The 14,247-nt window shown below is 39.9% G+C and overlaps 1 protein-coding gene across 2 annotated transcripts in view; it reads left to right on the top strand.

Annotated features, from left to right (window-relative positions):
• Nucleotides 1-14,247, top strand: part of sik2b (salt-inducible kinase 2b) — a 33,691-nt gene that overhangs the window by 16,644 nt on the left and 2,800 nt on the right. For both annotated transcript variants that reach the window (XM_056755950.1, XM_056755951.1), the window contains 6 exons: nucleotides 5,270-5,490; nucleotides 6,755-6,907; nucleotides 7,007-7,165; nucleotides 10,547-10,778; nucleotides 10,921-11,205; nucleotides 12,393-12,553. In XM_056755950.1, the coding sequence (XP_056611928.1) occupies nucleotides 5,270-5,490; nucleotides 6,755-6,907; nucleotides 7,007-7,165; nucleotides 10,547-10,778; nucleotides 10,921-11,205; nucleotides 12,393-12,553 (1,211 nt within the window). The remainder of the gene's footprint in view (nucleotides 1-5,269; nucleotides 5,491-6,754; nucleotides 6,908-7,006; nucleotides 7,166-10,546; nucleotides 10,779-10,920; nucleotides 11,206-12,392; nucleotides 12,554-14,247) is intronic.

Genomic DNA, 14,247 nt, shown 5'->3' with positions numbered 1-14,247 from the left:
TTGTGGAAGGGAGACTAACTATTTTTACATGAGGAGTTAGGAAATATTATTTTCATGTGGTTGATTTATAGAATTATCTCAAAATATTTGCATATTACAATGTTTAATTTGTAAGTATGACAATTTGAAGTATTTTACGTTTATTCTGCTAACTCGTTTACTATTGCTTGGGGGGAAAAGAAGGGGAGAGTTTGCTGCTGCTGCTAAGAGTCAGAACTCGTTGAGTGAGTTAACCTCATATAGTGAGACAGACACTGCTGTAAAGTTTAGGGCCAATTTGATGGATTAGCCAATTTATAAGTATTTTATGTTTTATGTTTACTTTACACTTTGTATATGGACTTCTAAATACACCTGCTACGCACTGGGATTCTACTGGCACTTGTAAATAAAACCACCTAATTTCTGGCATTGTAGCGTTTTTCCACTACCCCGGAGTGCGACCATCCAACTTACCTGCAAAGGCTTTAAGGTTGACCGCCCACCTTACTTGCGTATACATTTGGGCGGTCCTAGTCAAATCATACCACAAACTGACGTAGATTTGTGGGGGTGTGGTTGAACATGGCGTTTAAGGCAGGTCTGGGTGAACATTCGCTTTTAGATAGAATGCATCTTTTGTTCCGCAATTTTATGTGTCCATTACATGCATGGCAACACACCAAAGACACATATTTGGCCCTTTTAATGCATCAGCAAACATGAACTAACAATGAGATACATTTACATGTAGTTATTTAGCAGACGCTTTTATCCAACAGCTAGCATAGTTATATAGAGCTTACCAACAAGTAAACTGGTTGTGCTGGAAAACTACCGATTTACAAATAATTACAAAGTTATAGAAGTGACTCTTTCCCCCTACGGAATAAAAATGCAGCTGTCAACACTGGTTTTGTAAGTCATGAGTGGCAGGATTGTGTTCAAAGGAGACAAGAGGAGAACAAAGCCAAGGTGAGACTGGGCAAAGGGTACGAGGCAAGGCAGGTTAGACTCTCCTGACTGCAGAGAGTCGGTACGTGACAGGATCTGAGATGCAGGGCCGCAGGGCTCTTGACGTAAGACTCTGAATGTCACATTCGTTCATTCTACGAGAGCTTTACTCGCTGTGATTAAGCACACATCAAGTAACCCAAGGACGAGCGAACACGCGTTAACCTCCTGCTGCTGCCAGCATCTGCTCTGATCAGAAGAGGGGCCTGTGGTAGGGGTTATTTGGTTTAAGACATTTAAACAATTGAGTCATGTTGGGAATGTTGGAGCGTAACTCGAACCCTCACCCGTCCCCGCATGAAGCCGAGCGCCGTTCAAAGAATGAGAAGAACAACATATGCTTTTCCTTTACATTTCCTTTTCGAATGCTGTAATCGCACTGGATTTCATCCCTACAGAGTGTGGACCCCAACTCAGCGTACACACAGCCAAGACTCAAAGCACGCACCACAGGCTGCACGCTACATGGCAGGCACAAGCAACAGTGTGAATGATTACGAGAGCCTTGTTTGGTGTTCAGGGAGTGTTTCTCAGAAGAGGGAAATGTAGGGGAGAATGCATTTCTAGAATAATCCAGGCAGTTACAATTCGGTAGAGCTCGCTGGACCCGATACGACCCTATACGGATGCTTGCGGTGTGGGTTAAAAATTGTTTAGATAAAAGACGGTAGCGGTCGGAAACTCTGGTACTATGAACGGGAGCGGGTCTTTGGACGGGTACCCACTCCCAACATCCTTCTAACTGACCACATGTAGAGCCTGATCTGAGGACAAGTGTGGCCAGACGTACCATTATTATCGTATTTGTACCATAATTTTGACCCCTGTACGATCAATAATCCCATAATGTACAATAATTTCAGATTTTATGACACTTCAAATGATGGTCGTTGTAATGATATGGCTTCTATACTCATTGATCTAGCTGTGGATCCTACGTCTGCTGTCATGATTGTAAGAAGAACGCGCAGTTACGCACGCTTAACGCCACAACTTCTTGGACAATCTTTGTGGAAAATGACTCTCTCACGAGCACAAGTAAGCATTCCCGTGCACAAGTTATCTTCTCGCTCAGTAGGTCAGTACTGAAGGAAGGTGAAGACAGGGGAAAGGCAAAGAAGAAGGCAGAGTCTGTAGTGCAGCCTAAAATTAAGCACAGACTGATACAATACAAAAGTGAGTGGGGAAAGGACTCCAGTTTTGCAGGATGGATAAGACCTGTTTCAGACAATGAAACCAAAGCATGTCAAAAATTGTTTGTCTAGATAAATAGCTGTATTTTGTGCGTTTTTCTTCCAAATAAGATAGTTTTGAGCATCTGGCACGATTGTTGGATATTTCCAATCTGCAGTACTGCTGTGTACTGTGATATGCATGTGCTGCGTGCATGGACCAGTTCTTACACCGTTTTAAGTTTAATTTGCTCGTGTCAGCCCCCAGACAGAGCAGGCATGTCGCCATGTGCACTTTTGAGAAGAGAGAGAGAGTGTTGGTGGTTTTTAGAGGGGAGATGGTTATCGGGACATTTTTTGCATGGATTTTAAATAGTTCGGCTAAAAAAGTGATTTTATTTTGCAGGAGCTAGCTATAACCCAACAGGTTTCGTTTAATAATATTTTGCTTATAGTTTGAATGAAAGACGAGGTATTTAATGTAATTAATAAAATTTTCTCTGTGGCATTTTGTGTACTGTATTGAGATTAAAATGTAAGAACAATGCTGTATATTGACAGGACGATAAAAAATAACTGATATATTTTTGTATGGCGTATTTGATATTTGTTATGGAGAAATTTAAATCTGAGATCTGGAAACATGATTTAAATTTAGCGGGATCCACCAGGTCAACACGAACATCGTTCTAAGCATATAGTGGCTGAACACAGAGAGGGAGCGGATGGGTGCGGGATAAATTTAGCGGGAGCGGGACGATAAAAACAGTCCCGTGCAGAACAATATAATGAGGTCTCAAGACATGATGGAACATCCAGGAACTTTCAGAGTAAACACAGTGTGTTCTAAATATTGAACTCTATGTTTCAGTTTTTTTATTATTTGTGGCAATTTCAAAAAATTCAAAGAAACAAGATATTTTGATATATATATGCATGTGGGATTATTGTGTCATAGTATTAAAGGTCCATTGTGTCATTTTTGCAGGACAGAAATGCAATATAATATACATATATAATAAAGATAACTATGTCTTCAGAGGTTTATAAAGACCTTATATAATAAAGCGTTATGTTTTTATTACATTAGAATTACATTAGTTTTATCTACATACACATTACATTGAATTCACCACGTTGTTTCTACAGTAGCCCTAAACGGACAAACTGCTCTACATAGCGCATTTTGTAAATATCTCCTTCAGCAAAAACTCGATGACATTTTAGTTCTGTGTCAGCCACCGTAGTGCTTCTAAAGGGAGGGGTGGAGTGAGCCTTTGGTTACAATTTGCCACCTCCTCATTAGATGCCTCTAAAATCTCTACATTGCACCTTTATTCGCGTAGTTCATCCAAAAATGGAAATTACTTCATTTATTGCTCACCATCATGTCATTTCAACCCTGTATGACTTTTGATCTTCTGCAGAACACAGAGATAATTTACAAAATGTTGGTTACTCCCCACCATTGACTTCCATGGTGTGGACACAAAACCAATGAGACATTTCTCTAAATAGATTATTTTCTGTTCCACAAAGAAAGAGTCATATACAGCTTTTTAACCACATGAGAGTGAGTAAATAAAATAATTTTATTTTGGGTGAACCCTTTAATAGAAATCAAGATCATCTCTTAAGTTTTAAAAAACAAAGCTATACATACACAGTTGTGAGAGAAGTTCTTTAAGAAATCATCCAGATATCAACTTGAATAAGTTGTATCGTAAAGTCATAAATAATGTCAGTTACGATGAAATGTACACTAAATGGTAAGTTGTCATATCTGCGTTTAAACTTGAAAGATGAAAAACCTCTAAGAGGTCCTTTTCTGACTAAACAAGTTTAGTCGTAACTAAGGAGGTCACAATACTACTAGGACGGTGTTCTGTGGGAAGAAGTTAAACTCTGCTCTGCTCATTTTCAGATAAAAATTCAACGACACCGAACCATCACTGTGAACCCATGATGGCCAGAGTGAAACTTTGTGAAGCTGCTCTGAAAAGCGTGGATAATTGAATCCGGTGATTCGAAGCAAAACAGCAGAATTCCACACAGTAAAGAAGCTGGGTCATGTTACATAGTTCAAACAGGAAAAAATGAGTTACAGAGAGTATGAAACACATGAAAGTGATCAAGTTTCAGGACACAAGCCCAATGGAGTGCTAAGATGTGATGTCCCACAAATCACTAAAGCAAAATACTAACAATATTCTTGAAGGACACTGATTTGAGGTGAAAAATACATTCAGAAGATTGAGGTTATTGTACTCAGTCCCAGTTTTTAGATAAGATTTTTTCAATGCCTGATGCCAATATGGACATCTGCTATGTAGACCACACCAATCAGTGTCGCATAAAATCCTGAATATTTAAAATGTTTAATAAAAATAAGAAAAGTTGTTGAAATTACATGAACACAAAATTGACTCAAACTGTACTGCTATGTAATAGATGAAGGTTGTAGATCCCAAGTTTGCAGTTTAACTGTAGACGTGTGACTGTCCAGAAACAGTCAACACGGCGAATAAACAGGATGAGCGAATTTTGTATCCCACGGACATATCACGGCCAGCGCCGAGATCTCTCACACGGCACCGCTGTGACGTCAGTTTCATTCAGCCCAGCTGAGTCACACACGGCTGTTTGTCAAGGGCACAGGCGGCAGACAAAAGACCTTGTGCATTCTAGGATGAGATAATGTGTTTTTGAGTTTGTCTTGGTTTAGTCCCTGGTGTTCTATCTCGCCTTGACAGGGGAGTATTTGTTGGCCTGTTTTCTGCGGGGGTTTCAGGCGGACTGCTACACAGATCCCAAACAGTGGACGGTACATGCTGTCACCACTTCTGTGCAGCAGGCCAAACTGTATGTCTCAGATGAAGCAGTGTTTACCCTGAAGCCAACACACAGTGACCTTTACAGATTGAGATTGTACAGAGCTGTTATTCTTACTGCTGAGACAGGCAAAGACATTTATGTTTATGCATCTGGGAGACTCAATGCATATTCAAGATGTATAATGGGAACGCATGAAGTGATGTTTTATCCTCCATAAACGCTATGATACAAAAGATTGTTTATTATGTTTATTTGTTTTTCATATGTAGACTGTGAGCATCTGATCAGGAGGATGTTGGTGCTGGACCCCTCTAAGCGTCTGTCCATAGCACAAATAAAGGACCACAAGTGGATGGTTTTGGAGGTGCCAGTGCAGAGACAGATGTTATATCAGCAGACACCTGGAGGAGAGGCTAGGGTGGGAGAATACAGTGAACAGGTGCTCAGGTTAATGCACAGCCTGGGGATCGACCAGCACAAGACTATAGAGGTGAGGTCAAATACATAAATTGCTACTGAGTGGTCGTGGGTAGTTGGTAATAAATGTCAACTTTCCAAAGGTATTTTCAGTTATTATGCAGTCTTATTTAATTATTTGTTATACCGTGTGACCATACGAAAAATTATTTCTAATATTGTTCAAAACCTTTTCTTCTGTGGAACACAAAAGCTATTTGGAGAAATGTTTCAGTGGTTTTGAGTCCATACAATGGAAGTCAATGGGGGGCAGTTTTGTTTCATTACTAACATTCTTCCAAAATATCTCCTTTCATGTTCTGCAAAGGAATTAAAATCAGAGAGGAATGGAATTAGATGAGGGTGAATAAATGATGAGATCATTTTGATTTTTAGGTGGACTATCCCTAAAAAAAATATGAAAATACACCTAAAATATCTAAATTTCCCTTATCCGTTCATGTTCATTGTCAAAAATAAATGGACATTTTATGTGCCAACAACACTAATGCTATTCCCTTTTAAACAGCTTTATCATTGAAAGCGGGAGTTTTTTATGTTCTTTTTTTATAAAGCTACTATGCAGAAATCCCTAAAGCTCCCTGCCTAGTCCACTCAGATCATTTATGGAAAGTGAGTTGCGAAAACAGGTCATCCAGAAATCATCAGTGTCTTGACGTCACAATCATGAGAACTCTAACATGTGACCGCCCCAATTTACATATCAATGCCTGTTCAGTGTTCAGCAACAGTTACTCATCTCATAAGGTTAGCAGGTCATCCATGTTTATATTGTTATGTGTATAAGCCTTGAAAGAACCGTTCACCCAAAAATGAAAATGTTGTCTTCATTTACTCATCCTCAAGTTTGACTACCATAGTAGCTTTGTAAATTTCTTTGTTCTGTCGAACACAAAAGAAGATATTTTGAAGATTGTAGAAAAGAAAACCATTCTGAGGCACTTTTGACTACCATTGTAGACAATGGTGGCAAAGAACTGTTTGGTTACAAGCGTTCCTCAAAATATCGTCCATCGAACAAAGAAATTTATGCAGATTTGGAACTCAAGGGTGAGTAAATGATGACAGAATTGTACTTTATGGTGCACTGTTTCTTTAACAGTACAGTAGCAAAAACAGCCTGTTTCTAGGACTTCAAGAGTAAGTGGAAATCAAGGTTAAACAACTGTTTTAGTGTCAAGAAACCTTGACTATGATTGGAAGTAGACGGCAGGAAAAAACGTGGAAAAAGTGGAAGTGTTCAAATGGAATTCTGATTTCTCCATTTCCCTCCGCAGTCTCTTCAGAATAAGAGTTACAATCATTTTGCTGCTATCTACTACTTGCTGGTCGAGAGGTTAAAGGCGCACCGTTGCAGTTTTCCCGTAGAGACCAGACTCGACCCCCGCCAGAGACGACCCAGTACGATTGCCGAGCAGACCGTCGTCAAGGTAACCGTTTTCAAATTGCGTCTGAAAATGACAATTCTAACAGCAGACTAACTAGATGTTTGCCAAGCTATAACTAGCATCTCTTCCTCCGTTCTGCAGGCGAGCAGCGCTGCTCCTCAGGTGAGCCTCCTGCCACAGAACGTACGTCTACTGCGATCCCCTGCGGTGCCTCAGCCCTCTGCGGAATCCTTCACATTCCCACAATCCTCCTGTGCTGCTGAACACGGCTTCATGGAGGAGGAAGTTGGAACTCCCAAAGTAAGTGATTTACATAGCCCTTAAAGTGATAGTACACCCGAGAATGAAAATTCTGTGAGTATTTACTGACCTTTCTTAAGCAAACAGGAAAGAAGATATTTTGAAGAATGTTTGTAACATAACAACGACAGTACACATTCACTTCTGTTATACGGACACAAAACCAATGCAAGTCAATGGGTTCCGCCGTTGTTCAGTATCAACATTCTTTCAAATATCTTATTTTGTACTTTGCAGAAAAGTGATAGTCATAGAGGTTTTAAATGACAACCGAGTGAGTAAATGATGACAATTTTTATTTTTGACTGAACTATCCCGTTTACCACACAATCGGTCAGATTTTTTTTTTATGAAATTGTGGCAGATGTGTTATAGCAAACCATTGAATCTGACTTCTGACTTCCCCTTCTGCACTTCTTCCCTCTAATGCTTTTAAAGTGGTCATATGACGAGGCTAAAACGAATATTATCGTTTGTTTTAGTAATGTTATAAAATGTGTATACACCATTTAAGGCAAAAAAACCGCTGTATTTTCCACATACCGTGCATGTTTGTATCTGCTCTTTGCCCCCCCTCTCTGAAACGCACAGATTTTTTACAAAGCTCTTCGCTCTGAAAAGCGAGGTTTGCTATGATTGGCCAGTTAACCAGTGCATAGTGATTGGTCGTATACTGCAAGCGTATTAGGGAAATGTAAGGCCTCTTACCATATTTGGAACATCAGGTTCCAAAGCAATTGTACTGACAGGTACATCCTTACTTGCATATACATTTGGGCGGTCTTAGTCAAATCATACCACGAACTGACGTAGATTTGTGGGGGTGTGGTTACACAAGGCGTTTCAGGCAGGTCTGGGTTAGCATTCATTTTAGATAGAATGCATCTTTTGCAATTTAACTTGTCTAATACATGCATGGGCAACTTTAAAAAACCAAAGACAAAGAAAAACTTGTGTTCGCGCCATATGACCCCAATACGCAATTTAAATCCAAGGTCAGGCGGTGGGTCTGGATGTTTGCTCAAGCCTCTCATCACGCCCGCTCCCCGAGGAGCCTTTTGTTCGGTGTCATTCCTGACAGACGGCCAGATCTGCTGCCAGCTTGGCACACAACACAGGAATAACAGCACAGCTCTCTCGCTCCATCTCCTCGCCCATAAAGCAGAGAAGAGTCCATCTCGATTTTGATCTGTCTCAAAGAGGGATGAATCTGTTGGACTCTTTGATGTCACCGTTTCTTTATGTCTCACATGAACACTTAGTTTTAGTGCCTTAGGGAGAGGTTGTTTACTTTAAAGGTGTTTAGTTTCCTTCAGTCTTTTTGGTCTCTGTCTCTTTCTGACGGCGAGGTGAGTAGGTTTCCCCTCGAGGCCTTTCACAGCTGCTTGGCTTACATAAGCGAGCAAGATTTCAGCCGTGACACATTGGACGTGACAGCTGTCGGCTCAGTCGCTCTCTCTGTCACCATCAAATTCTTTTCAAACCTTATATTGGTGAAATCATCATTTTGGAAATGCCCCTTGCCTGTTATCAAAAGCAGAGAGTGTCCGGCGAGAGAACATCAGACCTGTAGCACATGACCCCTCAAGGAAAGGGGGGGCTGGGATTACATAATATGCTCGGAGTCCACATGATCACACTGTTTGCGCGTGAGTACTGACGGGCAGGGCACTGTGATTGGCTGAGGGCAGAGTGAAGAAATCCAGCGGATCTGTGGCTGTTCTAACAGCATTTCTGGCCCAGCGTGCCACAGGAAACTCGATTCAGGAATGGTACAACTGCGGCTCTGACTCAGACCGCTTCGTGACTGTAGTTTCTCCAAGTGCTCATCCAGATGATCCGTGTCGGTTGAGCGAGTGTGTGTTTGATGGCAGCGTACTCGGTCTCAGAGGCTTCGACTGCCGTCTTAGCCAAAACACACTTCCTGTCCCTGCATTCCAGACTTCCTCCCCCTCCTCTCCGCCTCCCTCATTCGTCTGAGCGAAAGGCAGGAGAGAGGAAATACAAATAGGTGGAAAGAGAGAGACAGGAGCTTGTTTTATATGTATTTGATCATCGGATCATCAGATCATCTGAGGATTTGTTGATGAAGCCCGGACTGTCGGCGCACACCACGTGAAGTTAGCGTGCACTGCTGACAGGATGGAAATGTGCCTCGGTATTGTAAGTGACACATGAGGGCAGATGGGAGATTAGATTTTGTTCTGTGGAAAACAGTGCTTGCAGTACAAAAGACAGTCTTGCATACAAATAAAAAACACACATTTAGAGCCTATGACATATGTAGTTAACCTTAAATCAGAGCTGTCAAGATTATGAAATTTGGTTTACGAGTAATTGCCTATTAAATAACTACGATTATGGAAATGAATTGCCTGTTTTAAGGCTTTGACATATAACTGTTAATGAAAATTCATTTATTCAATGAAGAAAATATATACTTTAGAAATGTGAACATTTTGTAATTAACTAATATTATTTACTGTAGAGTGACCTTAGCACTAAAACTAGATCTTGCTGTGGGTCTTGCTGTGTAGATGCAGCAAGTCTGGAAACAAAACAAATCACCCAAGAAAATACACCGCTAATACAACTCAAATGATGGAGAAATGTCATTTGAATGTAACAGTGAGTGCAGATCAAGGACAGCTCGTGTAAAATGCACCAGATACTGCAGATCAGCCTTTGCACAATAATCACGGTTATCTGAAATAATTGTGATGACGTCAAATAATTGCGATTAGATGATTATTTCATGATTGTGACAGCCCTACACAAAACGTATATTGCTCTAGTTCCTTGTTTAAAAGATGAAATTGCTTTAAATAATTATGTGGCACGTCAATATATGTAAGAAATGTTAATAAGAGCTATAGAAAATATTCGTTTTGGGTACACTACAAAAAATGTATTTCTTACTAAGCATTTGTCTTCTTTTCTAGTTGAAATGACAAAAAAAATCTCAAATCAAAGAACATTTAATTGACAAGAAAATATATTTTGCCTTAAAAAATGTAAGAAATTAAGTTAGTTTATGTTGAAAACAAGCAAAACCAATCCGCCAATTGGGTAAGAAAAATTACCTTTAATTAGGTAGTTAAGAAAAAGTTCAAACTAAATTCAAGATTTATTTTCTTACCCCATTGACAAGTTTGTTGTGCTTGTTTTAAACATAAATTTACCCAATGCTTAGTAGGAAACACATTTTTGCAGAGTAATTGTATATTAAACTGTCTTTAAAAAAGATTTTTCACTTAAAGGAAAGAAGCATGCATTATATCTCAATCAACTTCTTGCTTCTCCTCACAATAATCTTCTATCTCATATGTGCTTTTTTCTATGGATAAAAACCATATTCACTGATCCTTGCACTGTTTGCAGGTCAACGGCTGTATGCTGGACCCCCTGCCTCCCGTAGCTGTTAGAAAATCCAGCGTTCCCACCCACAGCAACATGATGGAGACATCTATAGATGAGGGGATCGAGACGGAGGAGTTGGACACTGAAGATGACCCCGCCCACATGTTCAATGCCTATCAGACGACGCGCTTCGGTCAGCGCAGACACACGCTGTCAGAGGTCACCAACCAGCCAGCAGTGCTAACCAGTGCAGGTCAGCTTACTTGAGAATTTACTACATGTGATCATAAAAGCTGAAAGATATACTACATTATAATATTGATTAGTATTTTATTATTATTTCACTTTAGTGTTACAATTACTTATGTAAGTTCTGTCTTGCTCTCTCACCTAAGGTAAACTGTTCGGCATGGGTCAGAACCCCTCTCCAGGTAGCGTGGATTCAGAGTATGACATGGGCTCCATGCACAGTGACCTCAGTCTGCTGGAAGACACTACCTCTCTAAACGAGGTGGCATTAGCAAACACACCAGTCACCCGCATGCTTCCGCCCTTCATCAGCGCTCGGCCAGCTAACCCCACCATGCAGGCGCTGAGCGCCCAGAGGAGAGAGACGCACAACCGCTCTCCCATCAGCTTCCGCGAGGGTCGTAGGGCATCAGACACCTCACTCACACAAGGTACGACTCTATCTGGTGTACGTGACTCAGTCTGTCTGGAGGAGCAAATCTTGACATGATTTTACAAAGCCACCTAAATCTCTGATCTGATTCACAGCCTAAAAACTGAGCTAGTTTCTAGGATCCTGGATTTTCTAAGGATAGTTGAAATGCTTTCTTGGTATTGTCCCAAATAAAATATCTACGAAATAGCATTTTGAGGCTGTATAAATATTGTAAATAAAAATTTAATTCTGTACAAAAATAGTTAAATGCACTGGAAAATTTTATGATTTTACTTATATACAGTATTTGTGTTTGAAGTGCATTTCTATCATTTTAAAAGCATCATAATTTGTTTCAAATTTGGTCACTTACGAGATGCCACCTTTTACAGCAACCTAGCTGCTCACTAGTTAAAGGGATAGTTCCCCAAAAATACAAATTGTGGTCTTATTGACTCTTTCTCCTGTGAAACACAAAAGATATTTTACGAAATGTTTTTTGTTTCCATACAATGGAAGCCAATGGGGTCGAGTGTTGTTTGGTTACCAACATTCTTCAAAATAATTTGTTTTCTGCAGAAAAAAGAAAGTCATACAGGTTTGAAATGACAAGAGGGTGTTTAAATAAAAGATTTTTTAAATATGTTTGTGAACTGTCCCTTTAACTTAATAGAGCTTCTATATGCATTGAAATATCTACATTCAAATATTTGTCTGCTATTCTAGCGTGCTGTTCCTCCTTCACTTAGTATTTTCACATGCTCTCTTCCTCTTTTAATTTGCCTCCTGTTTTGCTCTAAATGTACTTTCCCACTGTCAAGATGATCCACTGAGTCACTCAGAGAACGCTTTGAAGATTGGGCCAACACAGTCCTTAAGAGTTCTCTCGTCCTGTGGCCCGAATAATTACCTCTTATCAGTTGAAGCCCTAAAATAACCAGAGGAGTCTTTTTGAACCCATTTACCCTCTTCTGTTCAGCAGCAGAGTTAAGAGTCACTAAAGACTATTTTAATGTAACCTCGAAAGATTGATATGGCTGGACTACATTGATTTGCTAAATTTACATTTGGTGAGGTCACATGGTCAGACATGTCTTCCTTGTTAAAATGTCCAACTACACATGGATAATCGGGTGGATGGCATCCGACTGCATCTGTTTATTATCAAAAACTAATAAAGTTATTGTTCATTTCACATTGTAGGTTTGGTGGCCTTCAGGCAACACTTGCAAAATCTGGCACGGACGAAAGGGATCCTGGAGCTGAATAAGGTGTACGAGCAGATGGGCTCTGGAGAAAGCCCTTCCCTGGGACTGCTGAACCCTTACGTCCATCCACATGACTTACTGGACCCCACACTACAGGTCAGTCCTACACGAGATGCAAATGGAAACAATCCATGTGAGCTGACCTGAGATCTGTTTAGCAGATCTCTTATGATGAATAAGGGTGGTTTAAAACCAAGCAAATAAATCAAGCTCTCTCATATTAGCATCTACAAAGAAGCCACAGGGTATTACACCACACGTATTGTCTAATTTATTTGAAGTTCCATAAAATAATCAGCTTCGCCCTGCAAAGTGCATTAGACCGTATGATTCCAAGAAATCTGTACCTGCATATAGTGCATTGTGAGTTACTCTTGTGAAACATGTCAGAATGGCCTTACTTGAACTCCTGTACCCCTTTAACCTCTCTACTGACACATAGACAGCCCCGCTTATGTAATGACTGCAGAAGAAGAAGCCAATTGTCAGTTGTTTACGGTCCATCCGGGAAGCCCTGTGAATGCCGCCATTGTTGAATAACAGGCTGGTGACTGGTGCCGTTGCACCCTTGCAGTCTCACCGAAGACTGAGATTTAGTATGAATGAATGAATGAATAAATTCTCCTGGGAATAAACCGTGGGGATTGTGCACAGAGCAGGCGCCAGTGTCTGAATTCATCAAGAGGAACGATTTATTGCTCAAAAGTTGTTCTTTCATAGACATTTAGACATCTCGGTTATGTTTTATTAAAGTGTCAACATTGGGTCAGATAATTATTTTAAATACCTTTAGGAAAATAGAAAAAACACAAATAAGGCAGTTGTTGACATACAGGATAGTGCAGTTGATAAATCTTAAAGGGACAGTTCACCCAACAACAAAACAATTCTGTCATCATTTACTTTCTTCCGCAGAACACAAAAAATATATATTTTAAAGAATGTTGGAGACGGAACAATGCCGGCATCCATTCATTTCTATTGTATGGACACAAAACCAATATAAGTGAGTAGGGGCCAGTTAACAACATTCTTCAAAATATCTTCTTTTGTGTTTTGTAGAAGAAATAAAGTCATACGGGTTTGAAATGAAAAGAGGCTGAGTAAATGATGACAGAACTTTTATTTTGGGGTGAACTATCACTTTAATCTTAAACTTTCTTAATTCAATGCAGATCGGAACATGGACCAATCGTCTTACAGATGGTGAAGTCGAATCTCTTCTGAAACGTTTGAGACACATATTGAGTTTTCTCAAACAAAAACTGAGAAAGAAGCAGACTTGAGAAAAGGTCTCCATTCGATTTCCATTACAACTCATTTGTAGAGAAAAAAGACTTTAACTGTTCCTTTTCTGTGACGGTGGTTCTCAAAAACATTTTACTTCATGGCCACGTTTAAAGGCCCCTCAAACTTTTTACCAGATAACATTTTCTAGAGCTTGGAATAACTGGAACGATATACAGTATATTCAAGTTAACTAAGCAAACATTGAGAAATATCTTTAAGCATATTTTAATGCTTGTTTATCTTGTTTTTAACCGTTTGTTGAGACCCTTTGGTTGGAAAACAGTCTCCAATGTCCTATAAACCCTGATCAATTCTATTTACGTTGACCAGTTTAGGTTCCGGCTAATGTGGGCGAAATAAAAAACTGTGAAAATGATCATTCATTATAGGATTGCGCAGATGAACTACTGGAGCAGACTGTCATGTTTTTCCCAGAATCCCTCTGGGCCAGTGGATGGCTATTCAGCCTTTTTAATAACCGAGTAATGAATTCATGCTTT

This window comes from Triplophysa dalaica, chromosome 9 (genome assembly GCF_015846415.1).
Source record: "Triplophysa dalaica isolate WHDGS20190420 chromosome 9, ASM1584641v1, whole genome shotgun sequence".
Taxonomy (NCBI): Eukaryota; Metazoa; Chordata; class Actinopteri; order Cypriniformes; family Nemacheilidae; genus Triplophysa; species Triplophysa dalaica.
Note: the sequence above shows the minus strand (reverse complement) of the source record. Positions and strands in the feature narration are given on the sequence as shown.